Source organism: Vicugna pacos, chromosome 1 (genome assembly GCF_048564905.1).
Source record: "Vicugna pacos chromosome 1, VicPac4, whole genome shotgun sequence".
Taxonomy (NCBI): Eukaryota; Metazoa; Chordata; class Mammalia; order Artiodactyla; family Camelidae; genus Vicugna; species Vicugna pacos.
The window spans coordinates 102,092,892-102,118,244 of NC_132987.1; the positions used below are offsets into that span (position 1 = coordinate 102,092,892).

The window sequence follows — 25,353 nt, forward strand, 5'->3', positions numbered from 1 at the left end:
TAGAACAGTTATAACAATATACTATAATAAAAGTTATATGAATGCAGTCTCTCTCAAAGTAGCTTAGTGTACAAACTTAATGCCTTTTCCATCTTAACTAAGCACTTACCACACACCGTGGCTGTCTTTTGCAGTCTGAATTGTGACGGCAACGCCAGCACAGATTTTTTTCCTTCACAGTTTCACAGATAGAAGATTCATTCTTACCATAGATCTTAGCAAGCTTGGCATTTTTTTCTTTCAAGTCGAGAACTTCCACCTTTTCACTTGAAGCACTTTATGACTTTTCTTGGGCATATTTGAATTGCCAGCATCACTACCCGTGCACTTCAGGGCCATTATTAAGTAAAACAGGGGTTACTTGCACGTGAATGTCCATCTGGTGACTGAAACAATATTTTTCTGTTGAAATCTTACAGCTTTACTTATTAACTTGACTCTAAAATATTTATCGTCTATAGATTTTCTATATGTAAATTCAAAAAAGTTAGCAGTTTTAATATCAATTTGCCCCCATTTATTTCTGGACTTGAAAGGAATACTCCTCTCCCTGCTACCACCCCCCAAAAAAGAGGTGTATATTTAGTTACATGATAGAAAAAATTTCCAAAAGAGGTATGTAACTTCATATCTAATGATAAGGATTGTTTAAGTCAATTAAGGCACATGCATATGAATACCATGAAACTGTTAAAAAGCATGTTTTAGGAGAAAATCAATGACATAAGAAAATATCCCATGTTTTCAAATTATGAGACCGTAAAATGAATATATTTCATAAAACAACAGTATAGGAATATACAAAGTTAAAGTCTCTCTAAACATCCCCCATCCATTAAAATATTAACGGTGGTTATCTCTGCTACAAGGATTACAGGTAATTTTAATGGTCTTATTCTCTATGCTTTTAGGTACTTTTATTTTTTCTAAGTAAGTATATTTTTCATTAGATATTACATATTTTTTATTAACAAAAATTTATCGAAAAAGTGTTGTATATAATAACTATGGCACACGTTTATTATTCTCCATTACAAATGGCACTTGTATATGTAGATGCATAGGGAAAACAATGATTTAAACTAACCACTAATACTTTTCATGGAGAAGGGAGATTATTTACAGTTACAAGCTTTAGCTTGTAAATTGGAAAAAGAAAATGTGATGCCCTCTTGTGGTCAATAATTCTTATAATGTGATTGATTCTTTTTCATTGAAATCCAGTCTGAGAGAATAATACCAAAATATCTATTCTATTGCTTTCTAAATGACAAAAAAAAAAAAAACTAAAAAAACAAAAAACCCCACAAAACAAAAAACCCCACAAAACAAAAGCCAGTGCTTACACACTGTTACTAACCGCTTAAGGGTAGCCATTGTAAACAGTTTAGCCTATCTTTCCAACCCTCAGTCCTGTTCTTAAAAGCATGTGTCCTGGAGTCACACTGCCTGGTTTGAAGCCCTGCTGGCTTAGGTCATCAGGGACAACTTAACTTGAATACTCCGAGACTCAGTTTCCTTGTGTAGGTGAGGATACTGCTAGAACACACACGGGTTTATCATAGAATGAAAAGAAGTTACAGGACCTGCCAAATGGAATTCCATTTTGCTAGATACAATACTTTATATATCTATGCATCCATGTAAACTACAGTGGTTAACATTATCCTGTGATAAATCCAGAGGTTCTACTGTCCTCAATTTTTGTACCCGTTTCCACCCTTCATACACCTTATGTAAACATAATACAATTTATTAAGCATTTGATATTTTGCATATTGGAGTGTTTTATATTAATCATCTCATTTCATCCATGATAAACCTATTAAGTTCTATTACTATCCTCACTTTTTGTACCATATTTACCCTCATGCAATTTAGTGGACATCTTTCCACATCAGAAGATACAGATCATTCTTTTATTGGCCTCAATCAAGTCTTACATAGTGTGAATGAATTATGATCTTTTATGATGGCAAATAAGGCTGCATCAATTGTACATTAGTTTTTTTACGTTGTTACTTTGTTAGGTTACTTTCTATATGTACAGAATTTGAATTACTGGGTAAGAGAATATACACATTAAAAACATTTTTGACATTGTTAAATTGCTTTCCACAAAGACTGCAAACCATAATCTTTCAATGCTTGTTAGTTTACTAGGTGAAAATAGTATTTTGTGGTTTCAACTTTTATTTCACTTGTCATTAGGGTGCTATTAGCACATCTTTTAATTTCTTAGCCATTTGTATTTCTTTGTATTTATTTGACTCTGCTAAATAATTTAATTGTATGTAGAATATTTTTGTATATTAAGAATATTAATTTATTTTCTTTTAAACATTTTGTGGAAAATGTCTCCCTCTTTGCAGTTTATCTTTTAATTGTATTTATGTCTTTTGATACACAGTTTAAATTTTTTTTTTCTTCAATTCCAAAACATCAATCTTTGTGGGGAAAATTTTCCTAAGCTTAAAGTTTGGAAATATCTCCTTCCATATTTCCTCTCAGTATTTTTATAGTTTCATATTTTACATTTTATCTTTAATCTACCTGGAATTTATTTTTAAGTAAGAATTTGAAGGTTTGAAGTAAGAATTTAAAAATGCATATCATTTGCATATACTACTATATATAAAATAGATAAAAACAAGTTCATACTATGTAGCACAGGGAACTATATTCAGTATCTTGAAGTAACTTATGGTGAAAAAGAATATGAAAACAAATATATGTATGTTCCTATATGACTGAAGTATTGTGCTGTACACCAGAAATTGACACAACATTGTAAACTGACTATATTTCAATAAAATATATACATGTACAATATGCATAGACAAATAGTTCACTATTAATTTGTTATTGGTGCATTATTTTCAATTTGAAAAGCCACATTCACCACTCATTAAACTTCTGTATCTAAATGTTTCTGGTTCTGCACTTGTATTATTTCATTGGTGTATTAATGCACTCCTGTTATACCTTAGAGTATATATTGATAATTTACGAAAGAACACTCTGTCCATTGTTCTTTTAAAAAAAAATTCTTGGTTATTGAAAATTCTTCTATGTAAACTTAAAATTAGGTTTTCTAGTTCCACTCAAATTTCACTAAGGTTTTAATTATGATTTATATTGGCTTTACATATTAATTTGAAAGGTAAAATCTTTTTTAATAGTATTGAGTCAATTTAGAAATGTGCAGTATTCTTCCAGTCAGTTTTTACTTTAGGTAAATTCTTAAAACATTTTTCTCCTCTGTGGGACTCACTGCTTTCTGTTATTGTTAATTTCCAGGTATTTAATACTCCTAATAGGAACTTTTCTCCCACAAAGTGCTATTTTAAAGTTTTGTCATGAAATTAATATATATCATTGGGAACACTGGAGAATTATGTCTATACCACTCTATTACAAGCATTTATTATTTTGGAATATTTTCTTCCAGATACAGTATGATCAGCAAGCAAAACTTTGTGACCACATTGCAATGGTTTAATTCAGAAACGTACCAGATTGCCCATGAAACATATGCAATTTGGTTATCAGTAATGTATAGTATTTGTATTTGCTAAAAATAAATCCATTGACCTTGTCTTAAATTGAGTGCTTTAAAAAAAAAAGTCCTTTTACTTCTCCAATTACCAAGTAATAATGGTCAGTATAAATATCTAGACTGAAATGTACAATGTAGAAACATTAAAGTTCTCTGTATCTGCTTCCCCAACCCGGACTTCATCACCTGCCTCTGAGAACACTACCTACTGTTAACAATTTGGTGTTCATTTTTTCAGACAACATTAGCACCATTCTAGATGTAACATTTTTCTTTCTCCACTTGTAATATTTTCCCAACGTGCAACATTTTATTCCATGTCATTACAAAATGATCTACTTTTGTGTGTGTGGCTACATGGTATTTTCCATAGTATTTTCTTGAACAGATGTTCCAATTTTTAGCTTCTCTGGGAGTTCTTATCTTACCTGGGATAATAATGGTAACTTCCCCAGGGGGTTATTATGAGAATTAAAAGTTGTTGGCACATAGCAATAAAATTTTAAAAACTATTGTTTACTATCATCTGTAAAAGGGATAGAATGGTCTCTCTGATAAGGTTAATAATAAATACATGTGTTTTTAAGTTTTTTTCCCTCAGTCATCAAGCAAGAAATCATTTAACAGTAATAGCTGAGTAGAAGTCAACCTAAATGCTTTATCCTTGTTTGAAATCATAGAAACTTGCTAAAAAGTTAAGTACTTTGAGATAAATATTATACTAAAAAAACAAAATATTTGATTTGAATGTAATAGAATTTACGAATTTATATTTTTTCTTTTAAATAGTCCCATGTCCAAATTTAACCTCTAGAGAAGCTTTGCAGCTGTAACTACAAATATAAAATGAAAAGTTAAAACTAATTATCACCATTCAGTCACATGTCACTCCTGCTTGAACCAGCCTGATAAGGCTCTCAAGCTGAAATTATGCAGCGACGTTTTGTCTTCATTAGAGAAGTCCTAGAGCCTGAAGGAGACAGACAGAGATGTTACAGCTCCTGGAGTCCTAATTGCTATTTAAAAAGTTAAACAAACGTTTGAACTGCATACTTATTAGACTGACTTTAAGAGCCAGCTGCTGAAAGAAAAATGGTTTTATTTCATTAGGAATGGATTGAAAAAGCTGTATTGATGAGAGCTTTCTTTTGTTTTAAATAAATTTTGGAACAAGATGTGAAGTGGATAGTTAACACAGGTACCAAGTCTAACATGCAGTAAAATTGAAAATTAGCATTTTCTCCAAGGCACTCTGCTATTTAGTTGTCAGCACTAATGAGTAAGATTTAGATCTTACAGTGGTCCAACGTGGAAAGGCCTAGTTACGTTACTAGGTCTGTGCCAAAAATATTTCCCTCCTCAACAGTATGGCTGTTATGCTTCTGATTCTCCCCAACGAGCTTGTAACTGACATGAGCTAACTAACAGAACAAATGCTACCTGCTAACTCCATGACAAAAATACTTGAAACTTGCCACCTTTACGACTGCCCACAAGCCTGCCATTATCACACAAAACTCTCTAGGACCTATAAGGGAACAGTAACAATTAAAAATTTTTTTCAAGCTTAAATAAAACTTATCTCCCTTGTGATGCCAGTTACCCCTATGGAAATATGCTCTAGTTTAAATAGGCATCCACAATGTATTTCAGGAAAAGCAGACATTATAGTTAATAAATAGGTTTAAAGGTGCATATGGCTTATGAGTACAGTTTAACATTAAAATTTTTAAGTCTCTAAGGTTTAAAAATAAATTTTCCGTTGAGGTTGTAAACACTTTAAATTCCACTTCCTTTCAAACCTTTGAGAGCTACTACGTATCCTTATGATTTGTGCACTTTTCTGGTAGTCTATACTTCCAACAGAATTTAACAGAAAACAAGAGGAATATCTAACAGCCAAGGCCACTCAATGATTTACTAGCAAGTTGTGATTTTTTTCTGATTTAAGTCATAATTTAAGGCTAAAAATTTAAAGACGTGAGTAATGCAAAAACATATTGATCTTAGTTTTAAAAAATTTAATTTAGAAAAATATCTAAATTCTTATGTCTTTTTCTCTTTTTGTAGTTCAAGTACGCTTACGAGACTGATGGCATTACAGTGGTATAAATATGAAGGACTACTGAAGAATCTGAAGTATTATACTATTTGGCTTTTAGACCTAATAGACTGTACCATGTTGAAAGAAAGCCCAAGGCACAGAGATGATAGCAGCTGTAAGAACCTTTCTGCTTTATGCAATGGCACTAGGCACGTCAGTCAGAGGTATCAAAATTTGTACGGGCCAAATTCTTGATTAGGAAAATCCTACACACTGTGACTTTGATGGATGAAAGATATTTGATTATATTTTCAATAAGCTACTACTATCAAATTTTAGGCTTTTTATTTACATGAGTATTTTGATCCTGTAGCCTTTGAGAAAGGTACGGTTAATAAAAAGTTAATGTTTTTAAAGAAAAATTTAAACTGTTACATTGTTCATTGCTAAATATTCAATTAAACACATTGAAGTGAAATATCCCCTTTGCTTTTCCTCTTCTTTTGTATGCACAGAACAGAAACACACATTGTCATGCCTCAAACTACTTTTTATTTGCAACTACATGATTTCACGCATTCTAAACAATGACATAAAACAGATTTCTCCTTGTGTATAAATAACTTACATACTCTCCATAAAGTAAATGCTTAAAGGTGCTACAACAGACCGTCCAGTCCTACAGTGTTCTCGTATCCAACAGAGTTGATGCACAATATATAAATACTCAAGTCCAATATTAAAAACTCAGGCACTTGACTAACTTTAATAAAGTTTCTCAAACTATATCAATATATCTAAAGTGCATATATGTATTTTTTAAAAGATTATTCTCAATAACTTCTCTATAAAAATAAGTTTGACAGTTTGGCCCCTCTAACTTTACTACTTTGAGTATGAACTTTTAATATGTAGTCAGGCTTATTCTACCTTCTCTCAACATGACACCAACAAAATCAAAAGCAGCTAGTGAGGTGCTAACATGTGAGGATTAATCCAGTGATTCCGGTCACAATGCATTCCAGGAGGAGGTACCCATGTTACTGGAATTGGGCGATATGGTTTATTTTTCCTTCCCTGATTTGGATAACCAAATGGAACAGGAGGAGGGTAGTGACTCTGATGGCTATTCCCTCGGTACATTCCTGGCTTTTTTCTGGGCAAAGGGTGCCACACTGGAAGAGGTGGGAATATCAGTTCTGAAATCTGTAGGGAAGAGAAAACAAGTTAATTTAAAGGAAAAATTAGTCACGTGTTATGTAAAAACTAGGTAACCTTCCATATTACTCATTAAAGAGAAACAAAATCACTCACCCACAACCCTAAGAGTAGGCCTAAGGGACATTCCTACAGTCAAGTCTATATATGTTAAAAACCTCAAATATAATAGGTGATCCATCAATCAATGTTTTCTAAATGAATGAAACTGAATGAACTCAAAACAGCACACTAAAACAAGCACAAGCCTAGTTATTTCAATCAGAAAAGATTAAAACACAGAATGAATGGAAGCTTGTAAAGATAGCTCATATTTTAGACCAGTGGTTTTCACGGCCGGCTTAGAGTCACCTAAGAAGCTTTTAAACACAAAACATTCATGCTCCAGGCCTGGTCTGTTGAACAATATTAACAAAATCTTAGGAATAGAGGCCAGGTATTTTGATGACACTTTACAGGTGACCGTAATGTAGCTAGTTCAGCATTTTGGAACATCAGTCTTAGATTATCCCATAAATCAAGTGGGACATCAAGTTCGTATTATTCAAAATGTTATCAGTAGTTTTGGACCTTTGCTCAAAATGCTGTGCTGCGTGACTAAGAGCTTCAGAGTTCTCTGATTTCTGATCTGTTCGTAGCATAGGTATTTTAAAATTTATATTCTGTATAACAGCACTGCATTCATATGACAGAAAATTCAAAAGGTACAAAACTGTATACAGTGCGGTCTCTCTTTTTCTGATTACCAGCTACCCAATTTCCTTCTCAGCAGCAACTGTCACTAATCAATTTTTTGATTACCTGTAGAGATATTCTATGAATATAGTTGCATGTACATTTACATACACATATTGTGAAACCCACCCAATTCTGTATACTGCTTCTTGCACTTGATAAATACATCTCAAAGACATTCATGTCAATACATAATGACCATTTTTGTTATTTTACAGCTAGACAGTAATGCAATGATTATGTCATAACTAAATTAACTGGGGTTCTGCTGCTGGGATAATTAAGCTGCTTTCAGTCTTTTTACTACCAAAAAATATACAACAAACGAAACAATGCTACAGTGAATAGTATAGTTAATTCTTGATTATCTACAATAATGGGGAAATAAGGAAGAACTCAGAGTTCAAACTAATAATTGACTTAATACTACAAACCAGTAGCGAAGTGGAATTTTTTCATCTCTTTCCATATTAGGTTGCTGATAAGCTTTAAAAACTGTCAGAAAATAGACACAATTCTGGAGCTTACATTATCCTTTTCCAGTTAAGCCTGTATTCCATAGGCAACTACTTTTCTGACTTCTATCACCAGACTTGAGTTTTCCTTGTTTGTGAACTTCATATAAATGGAATCATCCTGCACATATTCTTCTGTGTCTAGCAAATTTTTTCCTCAATCCAATATTTTTGAGGTCTACTTACTGTGTCTATTATTCTTTCTTTTTTATTGCTATTATTCTATTGTAAGAATGAATATATGACAATTCCCCCCATTCACTTGTTAATGGATATTTGGGTTGTCCCCCCACACCCTTTTTAAACTATTATGGAAAAGAAGTTGTTATAAACATTCTAATATAAGGCTTTGTAGATACTAGTTTTCATTTCTCTTGTTAAATACTTGGGAGTGGAGGTGCTCGGTTATAGGGCAGGTCCATATTTAACTTTCTAAGTGCCAAACAGTTCTCCAAAGTGACTGTGCCATTTTACATTCCTACCAAGTTTATGAACCCCGCTGTTTACCTCCTTGTCAACATTTGGTGTTGTCAAACATTTTAATTTTAGCTATTCCGGAAGAAGTAGTGTTCACTGTAGTTTAAATTTGCATTTCCCTGATGACAAATGAGGTTGAACATCTTTTACATTTGCTTACTGGCCATTTACATGACTTTTTTTCTGTACAGTGTTTATTCACATCTTCTGCCCACTATTTAAAACTGAATCATTTGTCTTTTATTACTGATTTATAGTAGTGATGTTTAAAGTATATTCTGGAAACAAGTCCTTTGACAGATATATGTATTGAGAATATTCTGTCCCAGCCTATGCTTTTGCTCATTCATTTTCTTAATGGTTTCTTTTGATGAGCAAAGATTTTTAACTTTGATACAATCAACTCCACCCTCTTGTATCCCTTGGAAGAAGCCTTTGCCTATCCTAAATAATGAAGGGATCTCCCAATGTTTTCTTCTAAGTGTCAGAGATTTAGCTTTTATGTTTAGGTCTATGATCCATTTGAGATTAATTTTTCTGTGCACGTGTCAGGTAGTACCCAGGCTCACTTTTTTTTCTTCTACATAGATTATCCAATTGTTTCAGCACCAGTTCTTAAAGACTTCCCCTACTGAATTACTTTGGCACTTTTATTGAAAAAAAAATTGTACACACTTGGGTCTATTTCTGGACTCTATTCTGTTCCACTATTTGTTTATCTTTAAACCATTACCACAGTACTCGATAAACATAATGACTTGATATTAGTGTGAGGCCTCCAATGTGATTCTCCTCTCTTTAAAATTCAGAATCAATTTGTCACCTTCTAGAAAAAAGCCTTTGGGGATTTTGATTGATACTGAGTTGAATCTATAGATTAATTTGGGGAGAAATGACATAAACTTTACTTATTAATTAGTGGAGAACTATCTCTAGGGGTTCCTTTCAGAAAACACAAAGACTCCTCAGAGAACAAAGACCCCAAGAAGCTAGGAATTTTTTTGTCCTTACTTTGATAACCTCATTTTAAAAGCTCTTGGTAATGCCAGGTTCAAGAAGAAAAAAATGAATATGTAAAAAAAAAGACTAAAGTGGACCATTTGCATCAGCTTTTACACAATGACTGTAAGAGCTATGCTTCTCTGTCATGAAATATTTGTTAGTAAATATGTCAAGGAGAAATGTTTTATTTTAAAAGTACATAAAAGACACTTCAGTTTTCATGTTCTTCTATTATAATTTCATCCTAACAGTCTTTCAATATGGTGGAAACAAATACAATTTAATTTTAAAAGAAAATCTAAAATTTAGAGGTCAATTTACTTGTAAAAAATTAGCAGTAATCAGCTCAATTGGGATTTACATTCTTGCTTTGCTAAGTAACAAATAAAATTCTGAGATAAAACTGCCACATCTGAATGAATTCCAGGCAATATAACAATGGTAATTTGCAATATACAACATATCACACAGAGGAAAAAAATGCCCAAAATATTTATAGGAATGGTCTTATAAATGATCCCTGAATACGAATATTATGTTTACTTATATATATAGGAAACACAAAAATAACTGGTAATGAAAACCTCCAAGCAAGGGCACAGGACTGTGGTTGGGAGAAGAAGGGGACTTGCCACTATTATACTCTTTTATACTGTTCCAAGTTGTTTTTTGTAAGTAGGTACATATGCTATCTTATAATACACATATATATATTCCTAAGAATATAGTTATCTTCAGAACTAATCTTCCTTGTAAGCCTAGGAAGGATAATTCATAACTGAAAAACATTTTAAGAACTCAAAAATTAAGTTATACTGAAAGGATGTTCATTTTATAAATGTTTGCTGAATTCAAAGTTTTGGTTCCTCACTCTTGATCCCAATTTCCTACTCATTAAGGTCTAAATTCTCATTTTAGCCCAAATCAAACCCTACCATAAATCTGCTATGTTTCATTATGTCTAATTAAAGCCAAACCAATACAAATAGGTATATTTACAAAGACTCAAAATCAAAAAAAAAGTACACGTACAGAATAATGCTCAACTCAAAAGATTTCATTTTTTGACTTTAAAATGTATTTCCTGTTGAAGAGTACTCTTGTGTTAAGAATTTTTTAAAGTATATTAAAATGTTCTTTGGTATGTGGGGTATAAATAACAAATAACTGAATGAATCTTTAAGTGCATGCATGGTAACTATATCACTTCAAATGTTAAAGCAAAGAGAGATATTTTGGTTTGAGTGAAAAGTTAACTGGAGTATAATTTAGTGAGGTTTCTCTTTAATCATAGAAAGGGAGAAAAGAACAAAGTTCAAACGTACAAACTGGAAGTGTTAAAGACTACAAATAAAATGAATGGCTATTGTTGAATGCGATAAGGATTTTTAAAACATCAAGAATGTTTTATCGTCATGACCTTTTTCTATTCTTTTTGAAATATATTTATCCTGTTTATTGAGTAGTAAAGCAGATCTTTGATAAAATGACTCAGGATGCCTATTTCCATCTTAGAGGAACTTCCCTTTGGGGCAGAAAGGCTAGAACTGTAATCTAGAATCTCCTATCAGAAACCTGGGCAACATGAGCAGGACTACCTGGAAAGACCTGGTAAGCCCTGCTCACAACCTTCACTATGGAGCCACTTCATGGTTACCTGGTACACGGGGCTGGGGGTCGCAGTCACCGAACTGGGTTTCACTTCTGCTTCCTTACTTGTTTCTTCATCTGAAGAAGAGGATCCTGAATGGTAATCAGAGGTAACCTTATCAAGGGCCCTGGTAACTTTCTTGGAGATCTCATCCTTGTTCTCATCCTCATTTTCAAAGCTGGCAACAATGAATGCATTGTTTTTCTCTCCATATCTAAGAATAAAAAACAAAAACAAAACTGACAAACCTTGAAGTCACATCAACAAAGCAAGAAATGTCCATAAAAACAATTAAACAGGTCTGGACATGTCATCAGTCCTAGGCAAAGAAGGAACCCTCCCAGAACTTGATTCTACATATAGACTATCCTAACCCAGCTCCATGAACAGCCAGGCCACAATTTTCTACTGGTCTATTAAAGTGGCCTCATCCTCTTCTTCAATTTTCTCTTCTATTCCTTCTAACAATAATAGTTTAAGATACGAAAGAAAAATGGATTGTTTTGATTACATTTTGTATGTAGCATTGAAACTGGCTGTACAGTAAAAATTTCTAATATATTTTTAACTGACCCTTGTAATGTAGATGCTAGTAATTCAAGTTACAAATATAACTAGACATTTCCTATGGGATTTATTTTTACCACAATTAAATAAAAAAGGGGCCTATGTTTCCTGCATCCACATTGACAAAAATGAGAACTGAGGCAACTGCTAAGGGTAAAGAAAGGGAAAAAACCAAACCAAACAAAACAAAACAAAATTACTGTTGAGGAAAACAGAGATTTTGCTTGAATTATACTACTCATTTCATAGAGCTTCTGGTGATAATGCTCCCCTCTCATCTTAATTTTTAAAAAGTAAAAATAAGTGAGTCTTTTTACCCTTCCAATACATTTTTAAAGCCTTGATCTAAGAAAAATAATTAGTAGAATATGTAACTTTGGCTGTTGGTTACTAAAAAAAAAAAAGGAAAACAAATTCTGTAATGAGAGAAAAATAAACTAGGCGTTTTCACTGACAGAACAAAGGAGAAACATACAAACCCACTCAAATAGATTGCACAACAAACACTATGAAACAATTTCTAGTAACTGTTAGGACAAAGGAAATGAATTGTTAAGCAGTGCTTACACAACATGTAAAGTTAACAAAGTGATTCTAAGTTTAAAAAAACACGGAAACAACTTCAGTAGAAAAACAGGGTTAATTGGACTATGCTGTCAATTTCATTTCAAGATAACTCTTGTCTCAAATTATTTCTGAATCAGAATATCTACAATAAAGTAAAAGCCTTTGGAAGTTTAAATGGAAATCAAGTAGTCTCACAGGTGAGTTCTATTTCTTTATATAGCTGTGCTGTCTTCCATTCTCATGGGTTGGACGGAGCCATAAATGCAATCTAATCTAAATATGGTGCATAATTCCCTTTTGTATTCTCTTTCAGTTTATCTCACAAAAGGAATTGTTACAGGATGGTAGAAAGAGCACTGGACATGTTTCTGGTTCTGGTTCCCCCATTAACTAGCTCTGTTACCAGATGCAAGTTATTTAATGTCGCCAGGCCTTAGTTTCCTAGCTGGATAGTGGCTGGTCTTGAGCTGGTGATTCTTCTTAGAAGATGCCTGAACAAGTGGGAGAGTTCTTCACAACACAGAATTCATGTACTATAATTTCAAGATTACTTAGCATTGAGCTTTAGGCAATGGAAATTTACCTCTCAGTCCTCTCCAGGTTTAAAGACTCAACAAACTTTGATACAATCAAAAGTTAATTCACATGTTAATGCCAGCAATATTTTAGGCCTACCTTCAAGACCTTTTAGGCCTTGCCCATTAATGGAGTCAAAATTTAAGAAAAACAGAAAGGCAGGAAATTTGAGAAAAATCCCTGCCTCTTTAGCAACAGAAACCTAACCAAGGGCAGACATCCAATGATCAAAGCATCAGTTTTATTAACTCAGATTTCTTCGACATGCAAGTTCAGTTAAGTTCTGCATTTTTCTCTGGTAATATTTTGGTGTATTTTGGTATAAGGTTTCTCTTCAGGGTAAGTGAAGCTTCTTACTATATAACCATAACATCAGAATTGTAGTTAATTCCTCAGAATTAGTAATGGACAATTTTTAAACTTCCCACTTTTCAGTGACACACTACTAAAACATTATGGCCAACTGAGTTAATTTGAAGCAAATCAATAGTATCTAATGTTCTTTGTCAGGAAAAGAAAAGATTATAGAAATTACAAAAAACAAACAAACAAAAAGAGTGTAAAATAGTGAGTAGACAATAAAGTTGCCAGCTATTCAAAGGCCTTTTCCTTACAGGAAAGATCTGTTACCTATTCAGTACCTTCTCAAATATTTCACTAAGTGATAATCTCTCCAATTATATAAAACTCTTTGCACCCTTCCAATCAATATTTTATCCTGACTGTGACTATGAACAATGTTCTGAGGGCATTTCAAGTTTTTTTCATAACTTCAGTTAGTCTCTAGTATACCAATGAGGTTATTATTTTTTTTTGTACTTAAAAAATGTTTATTAAAGCAAGGTTATTATTTTTAATGACTTAGATCTCTACCCAGTCACTAACACATCTTTCTTTTCGGGTTTCTATCATCATTGGATGAGCACCCATATTCTGAAGGTAATTTCTACTAGCTGTGGAAAAAAATCACACCATAGCCAATTTTTGACAAAATTTGGATCATATATAAAATTACTAGAAGGCTATTGAGTGCAAACATTTTCTTACATTAACAAGATGAAACAGTAGTTTTTCATTACTTGGCATCATCAAGTAATAAAGTATTCACTTCAGTAAAATGTCCACCTAACTAAAGTTCTTAGTGCAAACATTTTCTTACATTAACAAGATGAAACAGTAGTTTTTCATTACTTGGCATCATCAAGTAATAAAGTATTCACTTCAGTAAAATGTCCACCTAACTAAAGTTCTTATCTTCAGGTACCAAGACTTAGTTTAACCATTTCAAATAAATATGTCCAAATGTTTATATAATTACCTGACTTCTTAAACATCCTTGGATACAGAAACTTTTCCCTAATGATTTAAGATCGTTGTATTAAATATTCATTATTTGATGGTGTGATAATACACACCAGTCAACTCTAGCTTCTTTGTTCCTGCCTCAATGTCGGACTATGTCATTTTTTTTTTTGTAGCTTTATCACTACAGTAACCTGGGGGAACTGGTTCCAGGACCAGCATCCCCATACCAAAATCTGTGCATGTTTAAGTACCTTAAATAAAATGGCATGGTATTTGCATACACCCTAAGCACCATACATTTTAAATCACCCCTAGATTACTTATAACATCTAATACAATGTAAGTACTTATGTAAATTCTTGTAAATATAATGTAAATTACATGTAAACAGTTGCAAAACAAGGCAAACTTAAGTTTTGCTTTTTGGAATTTTCTTGAATTTTCCCCCAAGTACTTCTGAACTAAAGTTGGCTGAATGCGTGGATGTTGAACCCTTGGATATGGAAGGCCAACTGTACTATCCCCTTTCAGACATTGCTTAATTTTTCTGGCCTGAAATACTACACAACTAACTTAAAGAACTGTGAGTTAAATAAGACTCAGTCAGAAGACAAATGAACTTACTTATAAAACGGAAACAGACTCAACAGACACAGAACCCAAACTTATGGTTATCAGGGGGGAAGAGGAAGGGAAGGGATAAATTGGGAGTTCAAGTTTAGCAGATACTAACTGGTATATATAAAATAGATAAACAAGTTTATCCTGTATAGCACAGGGAAATATATTCGATATCTTATAGTAGCTTAGGTGAAAAAGAATATGAAAACAAATATACGTATATTCATGTATGACTGAAGCATTGTGCTGTATACCAGAAATTGACACAACATTGTAAACTGACTATACGTCAATAAAAAAAAGTTAAAAAAAAGACTCAATCAGGATCATAGCGTAAGCCTCATAAAAAAGTAAGCAATTCAATACAGTAATTTTGTTACAGCTACTTCTTGTATACTGCGGTCTTCTGCTGGGGTTCAGTGGACGAAGTCTACAAAATCTGACCCTGGCGTAAGGTAAATCTTTAATTAGTTCCAGGATCTAAAAATGTTTGCCCTCCTTAGACCAAACTTGAAATAACTCACTCTTCCTTTTCCTGAGAAAGAAATGCTGGAGAATCTACTACCTATAACCATTTTCCCAAAGCAATAAGCTTATATAAGCCACCAGCTTATATCAAGCAGCTCCAGGGTGGTCCAGAAAATTGCTGCAGCATAACCATGTATTTTTGCAACATGTCTTCGCCTCCAATTTCATTGTGTGAGATTAGGTCAAAGGCTATGATAACCTTTGGAACATATTAGGGTTCCTACAGTTAATGGGTAAATTGTGCCTCTAACCAAAGAGAAAGATCCTAAAGGAACAGCTATAAAAATCACTCACAGAGGAGTTTCATGTATCTCCTCATGCTGTTCCTCCTGACTGGAAATGTCCTTCCTAACTTATCATCTAGTCTACTACAATTCACCCTTTCCCTATCAGTTCAAGTTACCACCTACTCAATTCAGTCAGCCTTCCATATATGGGTTCTACATCTGTGCAGTCAACTAACCACAGATCAAAAATATTTGGGGAAAAAATCCAGAAAGTTCCTAAAGGCAAAATTTGAATTTTCTCAATTCAAGGCAACTATTTATGTAGCATTTACACTGGTTTTACAACTATTTACATATCATTACATTACATTAGGTACTATAAGTAGTCTAAAGATGGTTTAAAGTACATGAGAGTACATGCGTAGGTTATATGCAAGTACTACACCATTTTGTAAGGGACTTGAGCATCGAAGGATTTTGGTTCTGGGTATGTGGGGGCGCGGTGGCGCGGGGGCAGAGGGTTGTCCTGGAACCAGTCAGTCACTGATACCAAGGGCTGACTGTAGTCTTTTCTGACTTCCAGTAGAGGGAGTAACTCTCTTTTCCACCACCAACAACTGCATTTTGTACATATTTCTATTATAGCACAAATCACACTCTGTTGTAATCTGCTTATTTTTTCTTCTCCCTTATTACACTTCGAGCTACCTGAAAGTAGAAGTGTCATTTTCATTTTTAAAAAACCCCACAACTAAGAAAGCCTGGTCCACAATAAGTGTTTTTAGAATGAACAAAGTTCAGTCAGATTTCATTCCTAACACTCACTTTTACAATTCTGCTCATGAGAAGTAACTTCCATTATGAAAATAACACCATGAAAATATCACTCAGTCACTTAAAAACCAAAAAGGGAGAAGGAAGCAAGAGAAGCAAACAGAAACAGAGATCATCCAAAAGTTATCCAGTATTACTTGGGATTAGCTTCTTTCCTAATTTGAAGAGGGCAAAGAGAAAGGCACCACCAATGAAAGAAGACAATTGACCTACAGGGACTACAGGTGTCTAAATCCTACAATAAACTTCTTGGTAAAGCTCTTAAAAAACCCTGCTCTATCAGTTTTTGAGCTTCTGTAGCTGTAAAACAGGAATGCAACCAGTTATTCACTATCAGAATACTTTACGAAATTCACATCTGAGAAAGCCAAACAACAAGCTCCTGGCCATAAAGATACACATACAGGTAGCACCTGAGAGAATTTTATAAGATCAGTTCCAATAAGGTTATCTGTTCAGCTGCCAAATGCCAAGAACTCACCGACAGCACACCTCACATGGGTCCACCCACAGAGTGAGTTCCTTTGGCAAGCCCAGATCGCTGTACAAGATGCAGCTGTTCTCACAGGCTTTCAGGACATCGGGATCAACTCTCTGAAACTTATTGACACGAATGCATCTGCAACAAAGTGGAGTAATGTTAACAGCTTTAAATAAATTTTAATCAGAAAATATGTTGTATTTATTAGCATCTGCCAGCATTAATTAAAAAATAAAATGAAATAAACCCTGGCAAAGAACCCAGGAGTATCAATAAATGTGAACTAAAGGCAAAGAGGGAGCAGCAACATCAAGACTACCTAACCTGGTGGGAAGAGGGCATCTGTGTGAGCACAGGGAAATCACTAGAACTGGCTCTACCTCATTTCACATAAAAACTACTCAACTTCACATGTATATTAAATGAGCAAGGAGTATGAAAGTTGCAGGAAATTACTTAGAGCTTTAAAGGTAAAAGTTTTAATAGGCTAAATTACTATATAACAAAATCTCCAACTAACCAAAGACTTCAACCAATATTTCAAATTATATTTGGAAATTCTTGTGACAAGTTTTGACCTGTCATTACCTTGCTTACATATCCAAAATAATAAAATAAGCATTAAGTGTATCCTTTGCCTTAACTATGATTGTTCTCTAAGTATAGAATTAGTCAAGGACACAAAGCCATTCTTACCACATACTTAAGATTAAAATATAATCCAAAAGTCTTACTGGCTTATTTCATTTAACTTGCTACACAAGAGTTTTCCTTTTTTATTTAAGTTGTCAAAATATTTGAAAAAAATTTCTAAACCAATAGACTGCTCCATTTTTTTAATCTAAGAAACAGGTTACCTAATGGAATACTCAGAGATGGCTCTCCATATGAATGCAAAAATACCTGTTAAAATAAGCATTCTGCTTACATAGAGAAATGTTAGCTACAATGAATGTACTTACTGCTTTACACCTAAGAAATTAATCAAGAGAAGCCAGGTTTTAGTACTAGTCCTGAGTACTAGTACTATTAGGTGCATTTAGATTAAGTCATTTTACTTCTTTAGACTCAAAGCTCTAAAATAAGGAAAATGTAAGTTAATTACTAAATATCAATTATACTACTAAATATAATAACATCAACAGATCAATGTTATTATTTAAATTTTTCAAGTTTAATTATTTTACTGGTTGGTTTCAATTTTCATTTAAAATAGTGAAAAAGGTCTCCTTAGGTAACAGCTAATACATATTTCTAAATAATAATAACAACAACAACAACAACTCTTTTTGAGGTTAGTATGCAATGGAGAGTTTCCTACATGGTCTGCATGTACAGGCATACCAGATATTGCAGGTTTGGTTCCAAACTATAGCAATAAAGCAAGTATCACAATAAAGCTAGTCACAAATTTTTTGGTTTCTCAGTGTATATAAACATTATGTTTACACTACACTGTAGTCTATTAAGTGTGCAATAGCATTATGTCTAAAACCCAAAGTACACACCTTAATTAAAACTACTTTATTTTTTATTTACTTTTTTAGTTGGGGGAAGTAATTAGGTTTACTTATTTATTTATTCTTAGAGGATACACTGGGGATCGAACCAGGACCTCATGCACGCTAAGCATGCACTCTACCACTAGAGCTATACCTTCCCCCCATAAAAAATACTTTATTGCTACAAAACGCTAACCTTCATCTGAGCCTTCAGTGAGTCTTTGTGATAATAACATCAAAGATCACTGATCACAGATCCCTGTAACAAATGTAATGATGAAAAAGTTTGAAATATTGGTTGTACAAACTTTCAATTGTAAAAAATGCACTGTCTGCGATGAGCTTTTTAACTTTTTAAATTTTCACAATCATCTGTGTTAGGTACTGTTTTCCCTATTGTAAGAAAAAAAGGAGGCAGGGAGAGTCTGAGTAACTTGCCCAACATTACACAGCTTGAAAGTAATGAATCCAGGTTTCAGAACCAGACCACCAGACTCCAAAGCTCATCTTATTAAACAACATCCTTTTATACCTGTTTATCTTAGTGTCACCATTAACAATTTAGCAAATTCAGAGTAAAAAAATTATTTAAAATCATGTAAGATACTCTTTGTTCCTCTCTGTAAGATGGTCCTATGTTAATACATTCTAATGCTGTATAGGTTGATTCAAAAGTCTTATGTGTCCCAGGATCAAAAGCAGTTGAAAGTAAGGAGATAGATCCTAGATATATGTGTTTTTGTTATCTACAATGAAGGAGATGTAGGCTCTAAGCTTAAAAAAATATATGTAAATACAGATGCTTAAATAGAAACTCTACTTCAACAAAATTTACATACCTTACATATTTTTATGCTGTTTTTTCACTCTAGATACTGTGACTACTTACCCATTAACCACTCTTCAAAAAAAGATTTTGAAAGTTGCATAAAAATAGTCTGTCATTTACTTAATGTTGACAGTGTAGTTCTTTCCAATTTTTTGCAATTATAAAGTGTTAAGACACATCCATATTCATACATACTTATCTGCATTTTTTTGATTATGCTTCTAGAATAGATTTTAGGAGACTTACTTTTCGAAGACTATGAATATTTTTACAGATCTTGATAATAATGCCAAATTCCCCTTATTTGTATATATTGCAGAGAAACATACAAATTTACAAACACTTAGAAGAAAAAGAAAACTTTCAACCTACTCTCTATGGATTGAAGAGTCTCCTAACTCTGGTTGATCCTACAGTTCATTCATTATTATAAAAGAAACAACCCACCCTACCTCTAATAGTTTTCTACTTCAAAGATGGCTTCAAAATGACTCTGATGATACTTCTGATCACATGCCGATTTAATCCTGTTTGGGTAACTTTTTTTCCTCAAGTTTTTACAATTAATGGAAATGAAACTGTACACTGTCTGACCTTTAAGCGTTTACTTGACAGTGTCTCCTTTTTCAGTAATAGTACAGTGGCTTGGCACTTCCAAAAGCCTTTGTCCAATGTCAATTACATCAGTGTACAAAGCCTCAACAGCTCTAATTCACAAAAGCCGTTCACTCTATCAGAAATGAAGATGAGCAGATAAAAATTAAGAGAATAAACTAAGAGGATAAAAAGTAATTAACTCGAGTCTGTTTTATATAAAACATCCACATTGTACTTTCGCTCATCACATTTTCCAATATATATATACTAGGAAGCTGCTTTGGGTAAAAATGAAGAGGAAAATACATCAATTACTTTGATTCTTTTCTTTTCAACAGATCATATGCTCACCTGGCTTTTAGCAAATGAGAACTAAACAAGTCATATTTTACCTCCCTTATACACTTCTTGAATAGTCTCACACTTGCAAGAGCTCAGTGACTGAAAGGAAGTTCTTTTTACTGTGAAGTGCTAATTTGTGGAATCTCTGGAGGCAACAATATGCGTAAATACAAGAATTTCTGTATTCATAATAATGATAACTGTTCTACTTATTTTTTTGGTCACATCCACAAATGGGGCATGGTTTGACATCTGAGTTTAACAGAACATCCTCAACTCGGGTTCCCAAGTTGTCACATAAATACTAAGCAGTGAGCATGCCAGGACATGTTTTGCAGGAGCCCGCTCTTCTTAAAGCTGTAAATGTAACTTATAAACCAGAGTACAAAAGATAGCTGAGAGTGAGAACTGCTTTCATTCTCATAGACAAGGCAGTGTTTGGACTGTGGAATACAGAAAGCTTGTGAGAATTTAGGGTCAGTTAGACCTGAGTTCAAATCTCAAAGCTAATATTTATCAATTGTGAAACATAGGTAGGTTACCTTCACCTATAAAATAGTATGTATAGTACAAATCAAGTTATTCCTGTGTCAAGAATATATTAGGTGTCTAATAATCTTAGTTCTAATTTACCAAAAAACTTCTTTTTCCAAAAACATGTAACATGTAATTAGTCCTCTAGAATTGTGAATACATACCCGTGATACATAAAGAAACATACTTAGAAGCCACACTATGACCACAAGACTAATTCCCATAAGCCTACATTACTGGCCTCCCAAGTCCAGGCAGTGGGACTCCAACAACAAATATTTGTATTATAAAGTGAATAGGGGAAAAAATAGAGACACCCTAGAGATCGGTATTTTGCAGTTAAACTGAAAGGCATGGACTGAATACCCTTAGTCCTCTGGTCTGGCACTCATTTCAGAAGCCGATTAACCTCTTCACTTAGTCCAATACAACTGTCCAAGCTAATCCTTTACCTGTAGGCTTGTCCTTTTGATGGTTTTTCTGGATACCAGTGATTTTTATATTTTTCTTGAAGTATTAGAGTCAATTTCTCAGCAAACCTCTCGACTGCTTCTTTTTTCAACTTATCATGTTTTCGAACTAGCCTTGTGAAAAAGAAGACTACGGCAGCAATTTCGTTCTTCATCTTTCCCTGCAAAGAAAGAATAGTTTTTCTCAAAAAACCAAAATATCAAAACTGGAAGATAAAGCTCTCCCAAATATCTCTCCTTTATAGCCTCCCTCCCTCCTTCCAATTTTATCTTGTGTTTCATTGGCTCATATCTGGAGTAGGGAACAGTCACTAATTTATGCCATAAAGACCTTATTATAAAATACTGTTTAAGAATCTTATCACTTAATTTTGTAAAGAAGTTCAATAAAGAGAGCACACCAAATTGCTCCTGTTAGCTAAAATAAAATCAGACATATCATTCAAAGAGAAGCACAACAATGACACCACTATCTAGTTTTTATTAAGTGTGTCAATATTTAGCTACAATAATTCAAGTTTAAAATTCTATGAAAATAAATTGTACTTTAAAACATAAAAAAGTCCACTTTAAAATCCAGTATTGTAGAGCCATTATAGAAAATAGTTTGGCAGTTCTTAAAAAGCCACCATATGACCCAGCAATTCTATTCCTAGCACTATACCCAAGAGAAATGAACCTGTAAGTTCACACAAAAACTTGTACACAAATATCCATAGCAGCATTATTTATAATAACCAAAAAGGAGAAACAAACTAAAAGTTGACCAGCTTATGTATGGACAAATAAAGTGTGATACATTATTCAGCAACAAGAAGAAATGATCTGACAGGTGCTACAACATAGATGAAACTTCAATACGTTATGCTAAGGGAAAGAAGCCAAAAGACCAAATATTCTATGATTCCAATTATATGAAATGTTCCGAATATGCATATCTATGTATACAGAAAGCAGATTAGTGGCTTAGGGGGTAGGAGGATGGAGGCGAAGGAGGAGTGATGTTAGTGAGTATAAGATTTTCTTTTGAGGTGATGAAAATATCCTAAAATTGTGGTGATGGTTGTACAACTCTGTAACTATACTAAAACCTATGAACTGTGCATTTTAAATGTGCGAATTATACAGTATGTGAATTATATTTCAATAAAGCTGTTATACACAAAGAAAAAAAAATCCAGTATTGACTTTCTGCAATCCGCCTTTCAGGAACAGAGATATATTTACCTTAAAAAAAAAAAAGGACCAAAAAAAAAAAAGCTCTATCAAAACATATTTAAGAGAGTGGAAATTGAGGGTCATCCACAGAAAACCAAACTAAAAGAAATAAGCAGAGATTCAGCTGCATTTTGGAATTGCCTCAAGGACTCTTTTTAAATGTCAGATCTGATTTATCACTGATTAATCCATAAAAGCAAAAACCTTGTACTGGGATTGTTTCGATGTATATTCTGTTTTTACACAATGAGCTCATTCATTTGGCTGCTGTAAGTAACTTGGAGTTATTCAGATGCTGCATTTACTAAGCAACATCACCTTTTTTAGACCCAATTATTAAAGGCATACAGCCCCTGCCATGTTTAGTGTAAAAATTGCCTAATTTAGCCTATAGTTTGTGTTCTTCCACATTAAAAAAAATAATAATAAAGCTGATTCTGTTAGCTTCCTTTTTCGTTTCTCAAACCTGCTCTTAAAAGTCTATCTTCCACAACATTGTAAAATGATTATAAATCAATAAAAAATGTTAAAAAAAAGTCTGTCTTCATAATGATTCCTTTACTCCTTGTGCAAATTCAAACAAGGAATCTCAGTGTGAAATAAATTCTATACAGTTATTTGAGAGGTGTGCTAGCAGCCCTAGTCACTCTGATCCTAGATGGGAAGACACCCAAGCCTTCCTCCTGGAACCCTAGAATGCCAAATCCACCTTCTACGGCCAGCTACCCGGCAGCAGGTACCGAGCTGCATACAACCCCAGCCATCCACAACTGCTGTGCAGCCTTCACCTGAAAAACTGTCAGCCATTTTCACTTATAAAAGCTATATTTATACTCCACCACGTTATGACGGGGGGAAAAAAACCCCACTGCAGCTTAATATATGGTTTGGGATGAAAGTTGCTGATGGAACTACATTAGCCTCCACCCAACCAAAGAAAACAAGGAACCACACTAAAGAAATGTACTCAATACTTAACTAGCTCATTCTCTTCATTCATTAAACTCGCCAACTATGTTTTTATACCTAAGTTTGGGGTTTTGTTTTCCTTCTTCCTTTTTCTTCCCTTCTGTTTCATATCAAAAAACAATAGGAAGAAAGGAAGGAAAGAACCACTTAGTGGTTGCTTTTGGTTGTAACACAAGATGAGTCATATGGAATTAGTTTTTTTTTTTCCAGTTTGAAGAAATGATGCCTGGAACAGCTGACAATTTAACCCACCCCCACCAGTCAGTATTCTAGGAGTACCAAAAGAGTACCCCTGGAGGGGGGAGTTACAAAGTTAGGAAGAAACCAGAAGCAGGCAGGGCGAAGTAGACCTTAGGCGTCTTGAGTAAGTCGCCACAATTCCTCCACCCACACTCCGAGCGAAAAGCTCCCATTTTAAATATCGCACGGTGACGTCATCCTGGGACGTAGTCACCGCGGCGGCTGCTCAAGTTCTACTTTGTTTCACTGGCTCCGCCGCTCAGGGCGGCGTGCACAGACGCCAAGGGGAACCAAGCCCTGCTTTCCAGAAGTTCGTAACTTTGTACTTTTCCCTTCCTTGTAACGAAAAGCTAATCGCGACCGTTTCTAGAAACAAGTAGTTCTCCTGACAGACCTTCCTAAGGTTGAGGAAGAGGGGATTCCGACAGCGGGCGGGGGACGGAAGGGGTGACGAGCCCTTGACCAGCCTCGGCGGCGATGCCAGGCGGGCTCAGGACCCCGAGAGATAGGATTCCCACAGGGCCGGGAATGGGAACGTTTTTTAAAACAATCCAAGCCCGCGGCTCACAGCCCGCGCTTGGGTTGAAGTGCTAGGTGAATAGGCATCAAACATCTCCACCCACTCTTGGAAGAACCGCCTGCATGCGCGTCCAACTTCTGAAATCGCGGTTTTTTCCCGAGTTAAGGGGGCCGGGCCCAGCAACCCCATCCCCTTCCTCCCCTCAGCCTCGCAGGGTCCGCCCCCCGGTCCGCCGCCCCCGGGCAGGTTCCGGCCTCCGGGTAGTCCTGGGCTCGAGGACTGGGCTCCCCTCAGGCGCGAGCCCCCGAGACACCCGGCCGGATCCCCGGCTCCTGAAACCCTCCGGGCGCGGAAGGGGGGTGGGGAGGCGCAGAGCCGTCGCCCACCACCAGCGGAAGGTAACTCGCGGTGGAAACGTGGCAGGAGCCTCGAGGCGGCGTCTCCTCAGTCACGATGCCGCTGAGGGTCCCGCGGAAAGCCTCGGGGCCGCCCCCCTCAGTCCCCGGCCCTTCCCTCACGCCCAGCCGGAGCCGATGCCAGCCGGTTGGATCCCGCACTCCTCCCTCTTCCCCCGCTCGCCACCCGCCCGCGAGTCTTCGACGTGGCCGCCAGGGCGCTCGGACCACCCTCCTCCCGATGCCCTCAGCCCCGCCATAGCCTCCTCCTCCCGGCCCAGTCTTCTCACCGCCGGCGCCGCCGCCGCTCTGAGGCCACAAAATCGGCGGCCCCGACCGTCTCCGGGCCGGGAACCGAGGGTGCCGCCTCAGTGGGTCACGCTCGGTAGCAAAGAGCTCCAAGCCTCCTCCGGCGCGTGCTGCTCCCGCGTCGTCGGGCGACCGAGCGCGCGCTGAGGGCGGGCGGGCAAGCGGACGCGCGCGAGCGAGCGAGCGCGGCCCAGGAGCTGAGCGCGGGGGGCTCGCGGCCCGGAAGAGGGGAGGGACTATGACCTGGGAAAGGGTTGGCGCCGCGCGGGACCGGCTCGCTCTCCTGGTGGGAGGAGCCGGGGGCGGGGCTTCGCCGAGGGCCCGCCCCCGAGGCGCTGGCCTCGCCGCACGGGCCGCGACGCACCCTCAGCCCTGCCATGCGCCGCGCAGACTCTCCACTCAGACGGCGAGGCCCACAGGGCGCGGGCTTCCCTCCTCTCGAGATGTTGGCACTGAGGGCCGAGCGAACCCTCGCCGGCCCGCCCTACCTGCTGCAGCGCCTTGGGGGTCGTGTGGAACAC

General features: G+C 35.8%; 2 protein-coding genes across 2 annotated transcripts in view; one reads left to right on the forward strand and one right to left on the reverse strand.

Moving 5' to 3' along the window:
• Nucleotides 1-6,056, forward strand: part of CXADR (CXADR Ig-like cell adhesion molecule) — a 57,291-nt gene extending 51,235 nt beyond the window's left edge. Inside the window, exon 8 of the mRNA XM_072967874.1 lies at nucleotides 5,630-6,056. Coding sequence (XP_072823975.1) covers nucleotides 5,630-5,671 — 42 coding nt within the window. The 3' untranslated portion in view covers nucleotides 5,672-6,056. The remainder of the gene's footprint in view (nucleotides 1-5,629) is intronic.
• Nucleotides 6,057-6,138: 82 nt separating this feature from the next.
• Nucleotides 6,139-25,076, reverse strand: BTG3 (BTG anti-proliferation factor 3). The gene is made up of 5 exons (XM_006216754.3): nucleotides 24,814-25,076; nucleotides 21,164-21,342; nucleotides 16,908-17,045; nucleotides 11,208-11,415; nucleotides 6,139-6,809 (listed from the first exon to the last, which is right to left on the reverse strand). Exons 2-5 carry the CDS (start codon nucleotides 21,334-21,336, stop codon nucleotides 6,570-6,572), a joined length of 759 nt encoding a protein of 252 aa, XP_006216816.1. The 5' UTR covers nucleotides 21,337-21,342; nucleotides 24,814-25,076; the 3' UTR covers nucleotides 6,139-6,569.
• Nucleotides 25,077-25,353: the final 277 nt, after the last annotated feature.